Source organism: Dendrobates tinctorius, unplaced genomic scaffold (genome assembly GCF_039654945.1).
Source record: "Dendrobates tinctorius isolate UK_male_01 unplaced genomic scaffold, ASM3965494v1 ptg000017l, whole genome shotgun sequence".
Classification (NCBI taxonomy): Eukaryota; Metazoa; Chordata; class Amphibia; order Anura; family Dendrobatidae; genus Dendrobates; species Dendrobates tinctorius.
In genome coordinates, this window is record NW_027361685.1 from 15,332,457 (window position 1) to 15,351,728 (window position 19,272).

The window sequence follows — 19,272 nt, forward strand, 5'->3', positions numbered from 1 at the left end:
CAGAGGAGGACATGGGGGGGCTCTGTAGGGAGAGGACATGGGGGGCTGTGCAGAGGAGGACATGGGAGGGCTCTGTAGGGAGAGGACATGGGGGCTGTGCAGAGGAGGACATGGGGGGGCTCTGTAGGGAGAGGACATGGGGGGGGCTGTGCAGAGGAGGACATGGGGGGGGGGGGGGCTGTGCAGAGGAGGACATGGGGGGGCTGTGCAGAGGAGGACATGGGGGGGCTCTGTAGGGAGAGGACATGGGGGGGCTCTGTAGGGAGAGGACATGGGGGGGCTGTGCAGGGGAGGACATGGGGGGGGGCTGTGCAGGGGAGGACATGGGGGGGGGGCTGTGCAGGGAGAGGACATGGGGGGGCTGTGCAGGGAGAGGACATGGGGGGGCTGTGCAGAGGAGGACATGGGGGGGCTCTGTAGGGAGAGGACATGGGGGGGCTCTGTAGGGAGAGGACATGGGGGGGCTCTGTAGGAGGGACATGGGGGACTGTGCAGGGGGGTACATGGGGAAGCTGTGCAGGGGAGGACATGGGGGGCTGTGCTGGGGGGTACATGGGGAGGCTGTGTAGGGGAGGACATGGAGGGGCTGTGCAGGGGGGTACACGGGGGAGGGGGGCTGTGCAAGGGGAGAACATGAGGGCTCTGTAGGGGGTGTACTGTGGGTCTGTGCAGGGGGAAGACACGTGGGTCTCCTTACACTGTTTTATGGTGCAGCTCTCGGCAGGGCAGTGGTGGAGGTTCAGTAGGGTCATCACGCTAATACATACACATATATATATATAGAGAGAGAGAGAACTGCAAGAAGATGAAAGTCTAGAAATTTAGAAATAATAACAGCAGAGTTAGTAGTAGACTAAAAATTAGATCTTTGAGTGTAGTGTGGGCTCTTCGGATTCTTCCGGATTATCAGCGACCAAAGGGGCGGCAAATTTTTCGACCGCCCCGGGCGCCACAAACAGTTGCTATGCCACTGACCCCACGCCGCCTTCTCTACACAGTGTTATGTGTGGAATGTAACGTGTGGTTTCTCTGGAGGGAAATAGACCCCACACAGGAGGGAATTCTCACCAGTTACCGGCCGTCTACTATATGGCGGCATATGATTGTGCTATCGGCTCCACACCAGGAGCTAAAATGCCCAAATCTCTAATATAACCGCTATAAGAGAAGATATAACAAATTTCCCCTAAACTCACACAGCGGAGGAGGCCTCACTTGGAGCAATGTGACTCGCGCACAGAAAATCTATTCCCGGTTCTGTGATAAGTTAGCGGCCGACAGGAAGAAGAAAGGTCTGAATTACAGCCCAGACTGGAGGAGAAACTGCAGGAGTTAGAATTGGCCAATCAGCGCTCTTCACCCCTATACTTATCTACACAAATACAAGATATGAAATGACAATTAGACGCCATTCTCACCACCAGAACGGAGAGGCGCTAACTTGGAGTAAAGCCGCGTTTTATCCAGGGCTGTGGAGTCGGTAAGCCAAACCTGCGACTCCGACTCCTCAATTTCCCTTACTCCGACTCCAACTCCGACTCCCACACATATTGCTTATATTTAAGTGAAAAATTTATTGTAGTACAATGTGAACCTCAGACATTTAATCATTTTTATGATCCAATAATCAAGATATTTAGATAGACCAGAATATATATTGGTGTACTACCCGGTTTTCATTCTTTTTGGTACAGATACGATATGGATAGACAGATATGGATAAATGGATAGATAGAGCAGATTTCTAATCTGCTTTTGCTATTGAAAACATTATCTATGAGCTCAAAAACCTTTCAGGTGATGCGGTTTTTTAAAAAGATGATCAGCTTTTGCAGCGGAAAAACGTATCCTCAAAAAACACAGGAAAAACGCTGTGTGTGAATGTAGCCTTAGATCAGTAATAGAACAGCCATTTATAGTACATTTCATAACTTTCCCAAACTCCTATTAAAAAATATTCAGCACATCCTGCATTGAATTACTGTACCCAATTTATTATATATTTTAGGAGTCGGTCCATTTTATACCAACTCCAACTCCGACTCCACGAAAATGAGCACCGACTCCACGACTCCGACTCCACAGCCCTGGTTTTATCACCATGCCAATAAGCCTAATAAGATGCCGCTCGTAAGCTCAGAATGAGAGAGTCACTGCATATAATCTCCTCTATAAAAGACCCTAAGGGTCAGACCTCAGCCCACCCCGATGTCATGTATAGCACTTATAATGAATACCCCCAGAGTTTGTATTCGCCCCCACAATCACCCCCCCCCACTACTGGAGTCATTCCTTCACACACTACATCTACCTAACCTGACTGAGTCCGCGGCACAACAACTCCATTTACACATCTCTGAGGAGGAAATAGTTTCAACAACCAAAAAACTAAAAAGAGGAAAGGCCCCGGGGCCGGATGGTCTTACAGCAATATATTATAAAAAATGCAGCGATGTGCTGACACCACCTATAAAAACCTCTGTAATTCACTACTAAATGGCTCACAGCTGCCCCCTGAGTTCTACGTGGCGCATGTAACCGTAATCCCTAATCCTAAGAAAGATCATCTCACCACAAATTATAGACCTATATCCCTCTTATACATTGACTTCAAAATCTTTACATCCATTGTGACTAACGGGATCAATAAAATCCTCCCTCACCTCATCCATCGGGATCAGGTTGGTTTTATACCAGCGCGACAGGCCCCAGATAATATTAGGAGAGCGTTAAATATTATTCATACAACTAACCTACAGCGAAAGCGACTTCTCCTGCTTGCATTAGATACTGAGAGGGCTTTCGATTCGGCGTCCTGGACATATCTCTTTACGGTTCTATCGGAAGTCGGATTCTCCCCTAAACTTATAAAGTGCCTCCAATTGTTATATGATAGCCCTATCGCTTATGTAAAACTCCCGTCACCACACCCCCCTCCAATTAATATTCAGAGGGTACCAGGCAGGGCTGTCCTCTATCTCCGGATCTTTTTGCACTTGCAATGGAACCCATTGTGGAAGCAATAAGGAGAGATCAGAATATCCTGGGCCCTGAGAATATGGGAGACCAATATAAAGTCAGCCTCTTTGCGGATGATCTCCTGCTAACATTAATAAGTCCCCACACTACACTCCCTCACTTGTTTTCTCTCCTTCACAAATTTGAGAAGATCTCAGGGTTAAAGATTAACATTGATAAATCCGAAGCATTATTTGTAAATTTTCCTAAGAGCAAACTAATATAGCCTCCCATTTTGGGTTTATAGACAAAGAACATTATCTAACATATCTGGGTATCAACTTAACAGCCAACAGGTCACCTCTGTTTAGGTGGAATTACACTCCACTGATCCACAACTTCCAGAGGGACCTGGATAGATGGGCTTCCTCAAAGTTATCCTGGCTCGGCAGAATACAGGCATTAAAAATGGTGTCACGGCCTCACTTCTTATATCTATTTAGGTCCCTCCCAATTATGGTACCAGCCAGAACGATCACTCATTCACACTCTATGATGTCTAAGTTTCTTTGGCTCAGAAAACAACCCAGAATTGTGCAAAAACTTATGTTCCGTCACAGAAAAGAAGGGGGTTTATCCCTCCCTAATTTTACACTTTATTACAAGTCGGCACAGATTGCTCCATTAATAAGTGCGTGTTCATATCCCAATAGTCCGAGATGGGTTATTCTGGAATCATTTCTCTCCAAACCATTCTCTTTATCAGGCCTAATGTGGATCACAGACCGACTTCCACGGGGGTTAATGAATGTGGCTCCTTTTACAGTCCACTCGTTGCTTCTTTGGAGGAAAGTCCGGTTTAAATATAACTTACAATCAAGCCCTTCTCCCCTGACTGCTATATTACAAAACCCCATGTTCCCGCCAGGCCTTGAGCCACAAATGTTTTCTTGGTGGAAGCTGAAAGGTATTCATATACTTAAACATTTGTGTCCCCATTTAATATCTTACTTGACAGACAGGAATTTGTTCAAACATTTGAACCTCCAGTTAGGGAGGTAATGCGACTGAACCAGATCTTCCACTTTGCAAAGCAGATCCTCCCGAGCGGTACTACTCTCAGGGCAACCAGTTTTGAAAATAAATGTCTAAATGACCCTTTGGGCAGGGGAACGATCTCTCATTGACAGTAGTGTAGCTACCGGGGGGGGGGGCAGAGGGGGCGGTGGCCCCGGGCCCCGTGCTCTGATGGGGCCCACCCGAGCTATGCTATGTAACTATATCGGCGTGCAGATCGTGCCGATACAATTCCATGCTGCAGCAGGGAGTGAGTCATGTGACCGCTCTTCTGCAGAGGAGAGGGGGAGGTCACTCACCCAATCCTGGCTGAGCGCGCTCTCCTTGAAAGCTCCCTGCTGCAGAGAAGTCATCAGCTCCAGCAGCAGCCTGGACGCAGGGGGCTCTGCCTCTGCCTGTGAGCTGAGTTCACTGTCTGCTCTGCACTTGATTGCTTCTGACTGAGAGGAGCCTGACAGCTGAGGAGCGTGCTGCTCCAGGACCGGTGGACACTGCACACAGCATGGGGATTGATGAGTATCTATGGTAATTACTATTTGAAGTGTCTAATCTGTTGCTTTGGATATATACATACAACTTACTGCTATTTGGGTGTAATATTCATTACATGACGCTCTCCTTACGTGTTACATAGTTTTCAGGCACTTTGCAGCGGTCACTGATGCGCTATATGGCGATGCTTTGTCTTGGCCTGGGAATTTACTGCACTTTGGGACTGAGAGAAAACCAGGAAAAGTGCAAACTAGAGATCGCACTGCTAGCTGCAGGCATTGAGCTGTGCAGAGAGAGCGGCGCATCCTCCCTGGCAGAGGGAGGGTTAAACCAGTGTATCACCTTATCTCGCTGTTTGTGCTGGCGTGTAATTATTAACCTACCCATTACCAGGCTGACAACGAGTCCTGGAGGATTAGGGGATGTGCACACGTTGTGGATTACTCTGCGGATTTTTCCGCGCGGATTTGGCCAAATCCACAGGTAAATCCACAGGTTAAATGACCGGCGTTTTACCTGCGGATTTAGTGCAGATTTTGTGCGGATTTCCCCTGCGTTTTTACACCTGCAGATTCCTATAATGGAGCAGGTGACAAAACGCTGCGGATTCCGCACAAAGAATGGACATGCTGCAGATTTAAATCCGCAGAAAATCCGCAGCGTGTGCACTGTGTTCTTCATTTCTCATAGACTGTACTGTACAACGCAGCAGGAACTGCTGCAGATCCGCAGGACCAAATCCACTGCGGATCCGCAGCAGAATCCGCAACGTCTGCACACAGCCTAACTAGTGTTTGCTGCTCCTACTGGGAAGTGAAGTCTGGCACTTGTAGTGCCACAGCAGCAGTTAGTGCTTGATGACAAATAGCTGTGGAATAGTGTTTCTATGCAGCGATTGTTAGTGGCATGGACATGTTACTAGTGTGATATACCGTATTAGTATCAGTAATGCAGGTGACTTATCGTTAATCCTACAATGTGGTGAGCTACAGGGGGAGGGAGGTCACCCCGGGACCAGCGCTCTGAGGGGACCCAACCACAGCATGCCGCTAGTGTTACATTCTGCGGCCGATCAGGCAGAATCGATCTCCCTGCTCTGCCACCCGGCCCCTATGGGGCCCCTGAGCAGGCGTTAGGGCCCTGCGCCAGCAGTGGGTCCCCACCTGTCATTGCAAAATCAACTGTGTTGGCTGGAGGCCATTTCAGCTGACTCCATTGATGAGAGAAGGAGCATTACACTTCCTCTCCCATCATCCCCCTCTCATCAGCTTCTGATGTCACTAAAGCCAACACTGACAGGGGGTCGCAATGACGTCACTACTCGGAGCCTACAGTCCGGAGATGTGCGGGAGCTCGCAGCAGTGAAGAAACCAGGAGGAAAGGTGAGTTTTGGAATTATTTTTTATGAGGCTGCCTATGGGGTGCATTATATAAAGGGCTGCATTATTCTATAGGGTCTGCCTATGGGGAGTGCATTATACTATACTGAGGACTATAGTGAACTTGTCTGGCACATTATACTATATGGAGGCTATCTAGCGGGCCATCATACAGTGTGGAGATTACAGTGTTGGAGCTATCAAACAATTTGGGGAATACTAAGCGGTCAGTGTATATACAGTGAGGGGGGATTAGACTGTGTATAAGAGCATCATACTGTGTATAGGGGAGCATCATACTGTGTATAGGGGAGCATCATACAGTGTATAGGGGAGCATCATACAGTGTATAGGGGAGCATCATACAGTGTATAGGGGAGCATCATACAGTGTATAGGGGAGCATCATACAGTGTATAGGGGAGCATCATACAGTGTATAGGGGAGCATCATACAGTGTATAGGGGAGCATCATACAGTGTATAGGGAGACTCATGACATTATTAAATGTAAAGTGGGCACTTATTGTTATAGGGAACTCAGGTAACTGTGACTGTCAAAGGGGCACAAATGGCGCTATTACTTTCTAGGGGACAAAATATGGGCACTGTTTTCGAGAGTTGCTTTAGAATTTAGAGGGCACAGAGAACCACACAGCAGGTCCAGTTAAAGGGACACATACAGCAGCAGCGGCTCAGCATTGGGGTATCATCAGGGTAAGGAGTTTGTGCAGGTAGGGAGTAGTCCCATTGGTGACAGTGCTGAAAATTTGAGACATGAAATGAATCTTTGTTGTAATCTCTGCAGACGAGTCCTTCCTGGAAGAAGTTGTCATGTTGGTCTGGGCCAGATGGAAAAGTGAACGATTCCATCAGAAAGAACGTCAGCTGTAAGTTACCATCTGTAACTGTGCTGTGATCTCTTATACAGTATGTTGTGTAGGACGGGTATCTACCACTCACTATATGGCGGTAATATCAATATTGGTCTTTATTTAGAAATTATATTCAGCAACAGCGCCGTCCTCTGCTGAGGTTCTCCTCCACTATTACTGGGCATCACCGAGTTGTAATCAAGGTTACCTGGTTGGGAGCTCACTCAGAAGTTTCGCCCCCCCGAACCAAAACCCTAGCTACGCCTCTACTCATTGATCTACTATGCTATAAATTCTCCACAAAATGATAAAAAATTGAAGTATGCAGTATGTTACAGTGGGAGGAGGATTTGGGGTTTGAACAGTCAATTGATGAATGGTATCCTTTGCTGTGACACCATATCATGAGGTAGTCACCAGACTTCCCTTGTGGAGACCTCCTTAAAACTATTGCACAGAGTCTATTATGTACCGGAAAAAATTCACAGCATTTTTCCTAAAATCTCGGGAGACTGTTTTAGGGGCTGTGGAATATCTGGTGACATGAGACATATTTGGTGGTCTTGTACGGTGGTTTCTGGGCTTTGGGAGAAGGTGAAGCGTCTGATAGCACAGATGTATGGTGGACCGGTTAATCTGGAACCTTCTACCCTTTTACTGGGAACCAGGCCTTCCCAGCTTCCAAAAAGCTTTCAGAAGCTAGTAAACTACTTATGTATGGCCACTAAAATCCACATTGCGGCAAAGTGGAAGTTGCCCTCACTGCCAAGATCTATGGTGAAAGAGAAGATGAACAACATTAGAATCGTAGAGTTGGAAGGGACCTCCTGGGCCATCTGGTCCAACCCCCTGCTCAAAGCAGGATTCGCTAAATCATCCCAGTCAGATGTCTGTCCAGCCTCTGTTTGAAGACTTCCATTGAAGGAGAACTCACCACTTCTCGTGGCAGTTTGTTCCACTCATTGATCACTCTAACTGTCAAAAAGTTTTTTCTAATATCTAATCTGTGTCTCCTCCCATTCAGTTTCATCCCATTGCTTCTAGTCTTTCCTTGTGCAAATGAGAATAAGGTTGATCCTTCTACAATGTGACAGCCCTTTAGATATTTGTAGACAGCTATTAAGTCTCCTCTCAGTCTTCTCTTTTGCAAACTAAACATTCCCAAATCCTGCAACCTTTCCTCATAAGACAGGGTTTGCAGACCGATCACCATTCTGGTCGCTCTTTTCTGAACTTGCTCCAGATTGTTGATGTCTTTTTTAAAATGTGGTGCCCAAAACTGGACACAATATTCCAGATGAGGTCTGACCAAAGAGGAGTAGAGGGAAATAATGACTTCACGTGATCTAGACTGTATGCTTCTGTTAATACATCCTAGAATTGCATTTGCCTTTTTTGCTGCTGCATCACACTGTTGACTCATATTCAGTCTGTGATCTATTAGTATACCCAAGTCTTTTTCACATGTGCTCTTGCTTAGCCCTATTCCTCCCATTCTGTATATGCTTTTTTCATTTTTATTGCCCAGATGTAGCACTTTGCATTTTTCCCTGTTAAAAATGTTATTCTCATTTGTGGCCCCAGCTTTTCTTGTAGAATAAATCCCTTTCTCACACAGTCCTGTAGTAATGACTTTGTTCTCACGTTTTGTAGGAGGGTTCGTCTGACTCCATCTTATGTTATCAGTATAAGTGCGAGAGATGAGAGACTGACGACCACAGTTTTACCGTGTGTGTCCGGCGTCAGTTCTACAGTGTGAGAGATGCAGGGTCTGTGACCGAAGCTGGGGGTATACGGGTGTATACAGCATACACAGAGGGGTCTGTGACCGAAGCTGGGGGTGTACGGGTGTATACAGCATACACAGGGGTCTGCGACCAAAGCTGGGGGTATACGGGTGTATACAGAGTACACAGGGATCTGTGACCGAAGCTGGGGGTATACAGGTGTATACAGTGTACACAGGGGTCTGTTACGAAAGCTGGGGATATACGAGTGTATACAGCATACACAGAGGGGTCTATGACTGAAGCTGGGGGTATACGGGTGTATACAGCGTACACAGGGGGGTCTGCGACCGAACCTGGGGGTATACGGGTGTATACAGCGCAAACAGGGGTCTGCGACCAAAACTGGGGATATACGGGTGCATACAGTGAACACGGGGCTGTGACCGAATCTGGGGGTATACGGTGTATGCAGCGTACACAGAGGGGTCTGCGACCGAAGCTGGGGGTATACGGGTGTAGACAGCATACACAAAAGGGTCCATGACTGAAGCTGGGGGTATACGGGTGTATACAGCGTACACAGGGGGTCTGTGACCAAAGCTGGGGGTATACAGGTGTATACAACGTACACAGGGGTCTGTTACCGAAGCTGGGGGTATACGGGTGTATACAGCGTACACAGGGGTCTGTTACCGAAGCTGGGGGTATACGGGTGTATACAACGTACACAGGGGTCTGTTACCGAAGCTGGGGGTATACGGGTGTATACAGCATACACAGAAGAGTCTATGACTGAAGCTGGGGGTATACGGGTGTATACAGTGTACACAGGGGTCTGTTACCAAAGCTGGGGTATACAGGTGTATACAGTGTACACAGGGGTCTGTTACCAAAGCTGGGGATATACGGGTGTATACAGCATACACAGAGGGGTCTGCGACTGAAGTTGGGGGTATACAGGTGTATATAGTGTGAGGGACGCGGGGTCTGTGACTGAAGCTTGGGGTAAACAGGTGTATACGGTATACACAGGGGTCTGCGACTGAAGCTGGGGGTATACGGGTGTATACAGCGTACACAGAGGTGTCTGCGACCGAACCTGGGGGTATATGGGTGTATACAGCAAACAGAGGGGTCTACAACCGAACCTGGGGGTATACAGAGAACACAGAGGGGTCCACACAAACACGGCTTCGCTCCGTACACCTCGTACACACACGGCTCCGCTCCGTACACCTCGTACACACAGGACTCCGCTCCGTACACCTCGTACACACGCGGCTCCGCTCCGTACACCTCGTACACACAGGGCTCCGCTCCGTACACCTCGTACACACACGGCTCCGCTCCGTACACCTCGTACACACGCGGCTCCGCTCCGTACACCTCGTACACACGCGGCTCCGCTCCGTACACCTCGTACACACGCGGCTCCGCTCCGTACACCTCGTACACACGCGGCTCTGCTACATCCACCCTGTAAACCCCTCCTGACCCCACACATAAACTTCCCCTCATCCAGCACCATGACAACCAGCACAGCAGAGTCCTGCCCACACTGAGGCCCCTGATCATGTGACCCCTGACTCCTCCCCTCCTGTGACCTCATCACAGGTCCTGTGCGCACAGAGCAACTGTAGAAATCTCCGGCCTCGGGGGTCTCACCAGACTTCGCTCTTTTCTTGCAGGGGCCGCAGTGGATTTCATCCTGGATCCATAGAGCTGAATAGAGGAGCGATGTTCCTTCACTCTGATAGGAATTGATGGTGACGTTTGTCCAACGTCCACGTTACCGGGTAAATCCCCCCCAGGACTGCAGCCGGTAAAGACCCCGATATCCACAGGTGTCCCCTCTAATTGGGGGAAAGGGATAGAAAAGCCTCTTATCCCGAGGGGAAACCCTGTACATGGAGACATCGGCCTCAGATCTCTCCTGTCCTGTTCTTCCAGAAAAGCCTCAAACTTCTGTGTGTGACTCAGAGCTGAGATCTAACGGGAGAGAAGATTCCAGTGCGGGGAAGACGGGAAACCTTCATATAGACGGCCGGTGGGGATGGAGGCAGTGACCGACTCTGGCCAAATCTGTCTCTAGAGCCGCAGTAGAAGATGAAGATGTCGTCCTCATCATGAAGGAGTTATTTCTCATGTCGCGTGTAATGAATCTCTCCTGCAGTATTGCTAATGCCGATTCCAGTGTCGGTAATGAGACGAGAATTAGCGTTATGGAAGATGAGTCTATGAGGAACGTGTTCAGCTGCCGACTCCGAGGAGGAAACTGCTTGTTGTCTGTGGCCTAAATATATAGGTTTTATTAGTAGATGTCAGGGAAGAAAACTAAACCCTGTAAGATAATAAATCTCCTCATATGTTTCCCTTATTATCTCCAGTAATTGTATTATTACACAGGATTCTTATGGTGTTACATCGGATCATCTTCTCATTCAGGTCTCTACAATATCGGATCCTCTCAGTGAAGATCTTCTACAGAAGATAATTTTCCTGATTTACCCATCAAGGATGGATATGGACAGAGACAAGATGGCGGAGAGGATGTTACACCTCACCCTAGAGATCCTCTTCCGTCTCACTGGAGAGGTGAGAGATTCTGATGACGTCACATTACATCATTCTTATCTATGGGAATAACAGATGGACAGAACTGGAGAGGTGAGGACTCTGGAAATGTCTGTAGTGAGATTTATTAATGTGTCTCTCCATAACCAGGATTACACAGTGGTGAAGAAGACCTCTAGTGATCGCTGTCAGGACCCTGTGTCTGAGGGATGGGGAATACCCCTGAGCCCAATCACAGGGCCTCCACCTCACCCCCTGAGCCATGAGGACATCAATGACCAGAAGATCCTAGAACTCATCTACAAGATGATTGAGCTGCTGACTGGAGAGGTGACACTGCTGGGAATGCTGGGACATTATGCAGTAACACTATGAAGGGATCGGGGGATGATGGTATCATTGTATGTGTCAGGTTCCTATAAGGTGTCAGGATGTCGCTGTCTATTTCTCCATGGAGGAGTGGGAGTATTTAGAAGGACACAGAGATCTGTACAAGAACGTCATAATGGAGGTTCCCCAGCCACTCACATCTCCAGGTAATAGACAGGACTAAATACACACGGCCTATAATTATCTGTATGTAGAGAATGAATTCAGTCCCTGTATGTGTTTCCTCCAGATCTATCCAGTAAGAGGACAACACCAGAGAGATGTCCCCGTCCTCTTCTTCCACAGGACTGTAACCAAGAAGATCCCAGTGCTCCTCAGGATCATCAGGTAGATGGAGAGAAGGTGTCAGGAGATCTCCCCTATGATGTGTAGACGGCTGAGAAGGTCTTGTGCTCAGTCTTGTTTTAACCACCAGTATTATATGTTTTATACTTGTGTAATGAGAGCGGTGGAGATGGCAGGATTAGAGCTGATCATAGATGGGACTTCCCCATCTGTCAGTGACTTTCACAATATTTGTTTTCAGGGAGAAGATCTGACCCATATTAACACTACAGAGACATATGTGAGGGGTGATGAGTGTTGTAAAGAGGAGATTCCCACCTATGACTACCCGGGTGAGTAGTAACCACTGAATGCAGAGAAGTCACAGATTCCTCTGTCACCGGCTGTGGCTGCTTTATCGGTGGTGTAGTCCGGCCGTATTACCATGATCACCATTTTGCCTCTAGACCGCAACATTCTCCTCCACCCAAAAGTGTTCAAATGACTTTGGGCATTGAAAGCTCTTTTCTATAGAACTTACAACCTGGAGGATCCACCTACCCCCTGGGATTAGAAGATACTGACCATTACCTGCCCAGATCTGTAACTATAAAGCCAAATGACAGCGTACATAGAATGTGCTGACAGGTTAGAAAATCACTTGAAGAAAAATCTTATGCTGGGCCTGTAAGAGAAAGCGGAGGGTAATGATGCTGTTGGCTTCCTAGATCCCTGAGATCTTATTGGATGAATCTTCTCTCCCTTCTGTGCTGCTGAATGTCTCATGGTCCCTACAAGACCAGGTCCAGTCTTTCTGACCAAACTTCCCTTTTATGAGCGACAACAGTAAATGTGCAGTGAGGCCGAGTGTGAATTTCTCTACAATAACAGCAGTTTCCCTTTATCCTGACTTTTCAATTTGTGTTAAAACTACCATATTTTTCGCACTATAAGACACACTGTTTTCCTTCAAAAATGTGGAGGAAAATGGAGGGTGCGTCTTATAGTCCGGATGTACCGGCTCTGGCTGTGGTGGGGAGGTGGGGGAACGGCATCGGCGGAGCAGCAGGTCACAGGAGGCTGGAGCCGGTGGCTGCAGCTAACTTCTGTTCCTGCTGCTAAAGAGAAATGAATATTCACTGCATTACACGCCCATGGGCTTAGAGGGCAATGAATATTCATTTCTCTTTAATAATAGTATCTTGATATGATTAGCCTCCAACCCCGGTCCTGCTATACATGGCCCCATCCATATAATTGGCCCCCATCCACATCCTGGTATGCATGGTCCCATCAGAAAACATTAAAAAAACAAACCATTACACTTACCTACCCCGCGCTCCCTCGCAGCGTCCTGCTCCGGTGCCAGCAACTGCTATATGCTTGTAAGCAGCACATGGCAGGGACGTCACGCACTGCTCACAAGCAGAGCACAGCTGCCAGGACTGTGCACGCAAAGGGCAGTGAGTATTCATTGCTCTTCAGTATTGTGCAGTGTCAGCCACCAGCTTCCTGCTGCTACCGGCGGTCACGTGTGCCGCTACTTAAGAGAAATAAATATTCATGAATACTCACTGTTCTCAGCGCTGCTTACAAGCATATAGCAGTTGCTGGCACCGGAGCAGGATGCTGCGAGGGAGCACCGGGTAGGTAAGTGTAATGGTTTGTTTTTTTTAATGGATGGGGTCCTGCATACCAGGATAAGGATGGGGACCCAGTATACCAGGACAGGGATGAGGTGGCATGCATGCCAGGATAGGGATGAGAGATCCATGCATACTAGGGTAGGGATGAGGGATCCATGCATACCAGGATAGGGATGAGGGATCTATGTATATCAAGATATGGATGAGGGATCCATGTATACTTGGATAGGGATGAGGGATCCATGCATACCAGGATAGGGATGAGGGATCCATGCATACCAGCGTAGGGATGAGGGATCCATGCATACCATAAAAGGGATGAGGGATCCATGCATACCAGAATAGGGATGAGGTATCTATGCATACCAGGGTAGGGATGAGGGATCCATGTATACTAGGATAGGGATGAGGGATCCATGCATACCAGGATAGGGATGAGGGATCTACGCATACCAGGGTAGGGATGAGGGATCCATGCATACCAGGGTAGGGATGAGGGATCTATGCATGCCAGGGTAGGGATGAGGGATCAATGTATACTAGGATAGGGATGAGGGATCCATTCATACCAGGATAGGGATGAGGGATCCATGCATACCAGGGTAGGGATGAGGGATCCATGCATACCAGGGTAGGGATGAGGGATCCATGCATACCAGGGTAGGGATGAGGGATCCATGTATACCAGTGTAGGGATGAGGGATCCATGCATACCAGGGTAGGGATGAGGGATCCATGCATACCAGGGTAGGGATGAGGGATCCATGCATACCAGGGTAGGGATGAGGGATCCATGCATGCCAGGGTAGGGATGAGGGATCAATGTATACTAGGATAGGGATGAGGGATCCATTCATACCAGGATAGGGATGAGGGATCCATGCATACCAGGGTAGGGATGAGGGATCCATGCATACCAGGGTAGGGATGAGGGATCCATGCATACCAGGGTAGGGATGAGGGATCCATGTATACCAGTGTAGGGATGAGGGATCCGTGTATACCAGTGTAGGGATGAGGGATCCATGCATACCAGGGTAGGGATGAGGGATCCATGCATACCAGGGTAGGGATGAGGGATCCATGCATGTCAGGGTAGGGATGAGGGATCCATGCATGTCAGGGTAGGGATGAGGGATCCATGCATACCAGGGTAGGGATGAGGGATCCATGCATGCCAGGGTAGGGATGAAGGATCCATGCATACCAGGGTAGGGATGAGGGATCCATGCATACCAGGGTAGGGATGAGGGATCCATGTATACCAGGGTAGGGATGAGGGATCCATGTATACCAGGGTAGGGATGAGGGATCCATGTATACCAGGGTAGGGATGAGGGATCCATGCATACCAGGATAGGGATGAGGGATCCATGCATACCAGTGTAGGGATGAGGGGGCCATATATACCAGGATAGGGATGAGGGATCCATGCATACCAGGATAGGGATGAGGGGGGCATATATACCAGGATAGGGATGAGGGGGCCATATATACCAGGATAGGGGATATTAAGTACAGAATTGACCACATTTTTTTGCTTCAATTTTTTTTCCTAATTTCTTCCTCTAAAACCTAGGTGTGTCTTATGGTCCAAAAAATACGGTAATTTCAAGGAGGATTGTGATAAACTACAGGAAAAACATAATGATAATATTAAAGTAATTGTTATTAAATTATAAAAACTGAATTAATATGCAGCTGAATCAAACTGGAGCACGTATGGAAAATATATGAAAAATGTATTACAGTAAATAAAGCCACAATATTCACAATAGAATAGAAAAATCCTAATACACACTGTCAGTATAAAAGCAGATTATATCAACTGCCCATATATATACTGTATATATAATCACAAAAACGGAAAGTGCTGCATTGTACAAGTGTGAAGAGTGTTATAACCAAAGTGCTCTAGTGCCAAAGGTGCTATACAGAAACCAGCGCCACAATCGCTGTGTGATAAAGTGCTAATAGTGCAGACACATCATGGGGCAAATAACTACAATGTGCCTGTAATAAGTATCCGGTGCAAAGTGCTGCAGCAAAAGTACCCGAGGATAAAGTGCATGTGCTTGTATCACCGAGATACACAGTGTGCTGCCAGGGTCCCATGGACCTGATCCTTATTACAGGCACATTGTAGTTATATGCCCCATGATGTGTCTGCACTATTAGCACTTTATCACACAGCGATTGTGGCACTGGTTTCTGTATAGCACCTTTGGCACTAGAGCACTTTGGTTATAACACTCTTCACATTTGCACAATGCAGCACTTTCCGTTTTTGTGATTTCATATATATTTTTGATATTTGATTCCCTCCATATTAACAATGATAGGGGCAGTTTATATAATGTGCTTTATACTGACAGTGTGTATTAGGATTTTTCTATTCTATTGTGAATATTGTGGCTTTATTTACTGTAATACATTTTTCATATATTTTCCAAACGTGCTCCAGTTTGATCCAGCTGCATATTAATTCAGATTTTATTTATTATTATTCAATAACAATTATTTTACTATTATTAGCATTGTTGCTCTGTCTTTTTAGCACTTTTTTTTTAGGACTTCATTTCTGATTGTGCTGGACAATTTATTTTTATACAATTGATTTCACCTTTGCTAAAGTACAAACATTCCACCTGTGCCCTGATAGATCTCTATGCTGTGCGTGGCTGAGGGCTGTAATATACATTTATTCCCGCCTGCAGGAGATGTGTTGGCTCCAGCCCTGGTGTCATGGAGTCACTCCACGTCATACATTACATTGTTTTCCATCCTAAGGAATTCAGATTACTGCACAATCTCTCCTGTGGGCGGGGCTGTGGGCGGGGCTTTCTGTGGTTCTCCGATTACATATTCATCTGTATTGGCTTATGACAGGTCGCTGACCCCTCACTGACCTGCCCCCATTATTACATAATGCATATAATAGCATTGATATTATTGGTGATAATGCCTATAATATTGTGGCTATTGTGAGGCTTAGAGAAAAAAAATTTACAAATGACACTGGCAGCGCCTGTCCAGTAGCATCTATCTCTTACTTATAGATAGTACTATGCAGGCGCCGCCATCGCTGGTGACATTTTTCTGGATGTAATTTTTTTATGTAAAATAGGGGGCAGGTCACTGATGGATCAGTGTCATAAGCCAATACAGATTAATATGTACGCAGAACACCACATAAGGCCCCGCCCACAGCCCAACCCACAGCCCCGCCCCAGAGCACGAGAATCTCATTAACTGAAAACTACAAATACAGATTAAACAATAACCAGCCCGCAGCTGCCCAGAAAACCCAGAAATTCTGACGCTTTGCCCGGCTCTTCACACTTGCCCTGTGTTTTGTTTCATTTCTAATAAAAGACTTTATTCTGGCTGTGTCTTTATTTACCATATAACTATAGGATTAGTAATAGAAAGTCTTATAGACACCTTTCCATTACTAATCCATGGGCTTGATGTCACCTGACAATACAAGGGTGACATCAACCCCACAAATATGAACCCCATTTGCCATCACTACAGGGCAAGTAGGAAGAACCGGGCAAAGCCCCCAGTTGTCAGCTTCAGCAAGGCTGGTTGTCAACAATGGGGGGGACCCCACATGGTTTTTTAAAATTATTTATTTAAATAATTAAAAAAAACAGTGTGAGGACCCCTCTATTCTTGATAACCAGCCTTGCTGAAGCTGACAGCTGAGGGTTGCAGTCCCCAGTTGTGATCTGGACCCATGGAAGCGTGTTTAATGCGAAACGGCAGTAGTCCTGTTTCTTGCCTGCATGCCTGCACTTATCCTGCCCTCACAAACCTTGTCCATGTATGCTTTTCGGAAATAAAGGAGGTTTTTTATGATACGGTAAATGGAGTGTGCTGCTTTTTTCCTTATTTTTTGGTTTATAGAAACCTTGTTGCTTTTCAGCAGCCTTTGAGCCACTAATAGTGTGGGAACCTCTGTATTTCCATTGACAGATGATGGACCTGAGTGGGGACTTGTTTTTTCTGAGATGAGAATTGGTATTATTTTTGCCTACATAACATCGATTGGTTTTTTTTCTATTCGATATTTGGGAGGCAGAATGAACCAACAGTTGAACACCACACACTACTGGTTCATCCAACAAGGTTTTCTATTAGACTGTGAACTGTCATTGTCTTGGATAAATAATTAAAAGTTTTTTTACATAGCTTGCCATTTTTATGGACAGTTTAAGTAGAAATGTTCAAAAATTTAAAACTCAAGGATATTTTATTTAAAAGTAATAGTTTATTATCTTAGCAGATGACTGTACCAGGAGATCAGAGGGACAGCTGACATCTTCAATTTTTAAATCAGATGATCTTGAGATCCTACAAGATACAACTGAAGTGACTCCAGATATACCATCATCCATTCACAGCCAAGATCTGTCATCTGATCCTATGAAACACGTCCCATCTTCTGATTCATTACCGACTATAAAAGAAAATCAATGTTACAAAAGAGGCATTAAAAAACAATCTGCTTCTAAAGCAAATAAGTCATTTTCATGTTCAGAATGTGGGAAATATTTTACACGGAAATCACATTTTGTTAACCACCAGAGAACTCACACAGGGGAGAAACCTTTTTCATGTTCAGAATGTGGGAAATATTTTACACGGAAATCACATTTTGTTAACCACCAGAGAACTCACACAGGGGAGAAACCTTTTTCATGTTCGGAATGTGGGAAATATTTTGCACATAAATCAAATTTTGTTACCCACCAGAGAACTCACACAGGGGAGAAGCCATTTTTCTGTTCAGAATGTGGGAAATATTTTGCACAGAAATCAAATTTTGTTACCCACCAGAGAACTCACACAGGGAAGAAGCCTTTTCCATGTTCAGAATGTGAGAAATATTTTAGCAATAAATCAGATTGTGTTAGGCACCAGAGAACTCACACAGGGGAGAAGCCTTTTTCATGTTCAGAATGTGGGAAGTGTTTTGCACATAAATCAAAATTAGTTACCCACCAAAGAACTCACACAGGGGAGAAGCCTTTTTCCTGTTCAGAATGTGGGAAATCGTTTGCACAAAAATCACAATTGATTACCCACAAGAGAACTCACACAGGGGAGAAGCCTTTTTCATGTTCAGAATGTGGGAAATGTTTTAACAATGATTTACATTGTGTTAAGCACCAGAGAATCCACACAGGGGAGAAGCCTTTTTCATATTCAGAATGTGGGAAATGTTTTGCACATAAATGACATTTTGTTATGCACCAAAGAACTCACACAGGGGAGAAGCCTTTTGCATGTTCAGAATGTGGGAAATGTTTTAACAATAAATCAAATTGTGTTCAGCACCAGAGAACTCACATAGGAGAGAAGCCTTTTTCATGTTCAGAATGTAGGAAATGTTTTAGCAAGAAATCAAATTGTGTTAAGCACCAGAGAACTCACACAGGGGAGAAGCCTTTTTCATGTTCAGAATGTGGGAAATATTTTAACCAGAAAGTGCTTCTTGATCGCCATCAGAGCAGTCACACAGAGGAGAAGCCATTTTCTTAATGTGGGAAATATATTTACTTGGAAATCAACTGTTAATAAACATCAGAGACGTCACATAGGGGAGAAGCCTTTTTTATGTTCATAATGTTGGAATAGTTTTTACCACAACTGAATCTTCATAAATGGGTTGTCTCTTGTCATTCCTCATGTTTGCTGACAAAAGGATAAAACTAAACTTTATTAATTCCAAATGTAAATCTATACCCATAATTCACCCCCTGAAGGTTAGTCAGTAGGTGACTAATAGAAAAAACATATACCACACATCTCGGTATATAGGGTGAGGTGAAGTTTACACACTCACTCTCCAAGCCTCTCATTTCTATGGGTTTCATCATT

General features: G+C 46.0%; 1 protein-coding gene across 1 annotated transcript; it reads left to right on the forward strand.

The window, feature by feature from the left end:
- The first annotated feature begins 11,927 nt into the window (after positions 1 to 11,927).
- Positions 11,928 to 18,630, forward strand: LOC141082454 (uncharacterized). Its single transcript, XM_073566395.1, has 2 exons — positions 11,928 to 12,090; positions 17,675 to 18,630. The coding sequence occupies exons 1-2, from the start codon at positions 11,928 to 11,930 to the stop codon at positions 18,628 to 18,630; spliced, it is 1,119 nt and encodes a 372-aa protein (XP_073422496.1).
- The last annotated feature ends 642 nt before the right edge of the window (positions 18,631 to 19,272 follow it).

What these genes read in the sequence shown, in the direction of transcription:
- LOC141082454 (XM_073566395.1), top strand. Translation starts at nt 11,928, where the DNA reads ATGGCAGGATTAGAGCTGATCATAGATGGGACTTCCCCATCTGTCAGT. An exon ending in TCCCACCTATGACTACCCGG is followed by an intron (nt 12,091 to 17,674) that starts GTGAGTAGTAAC and finishes TTATCTTAGCAG; the next exon opens with ATGACTGTACCAGGAGATCA.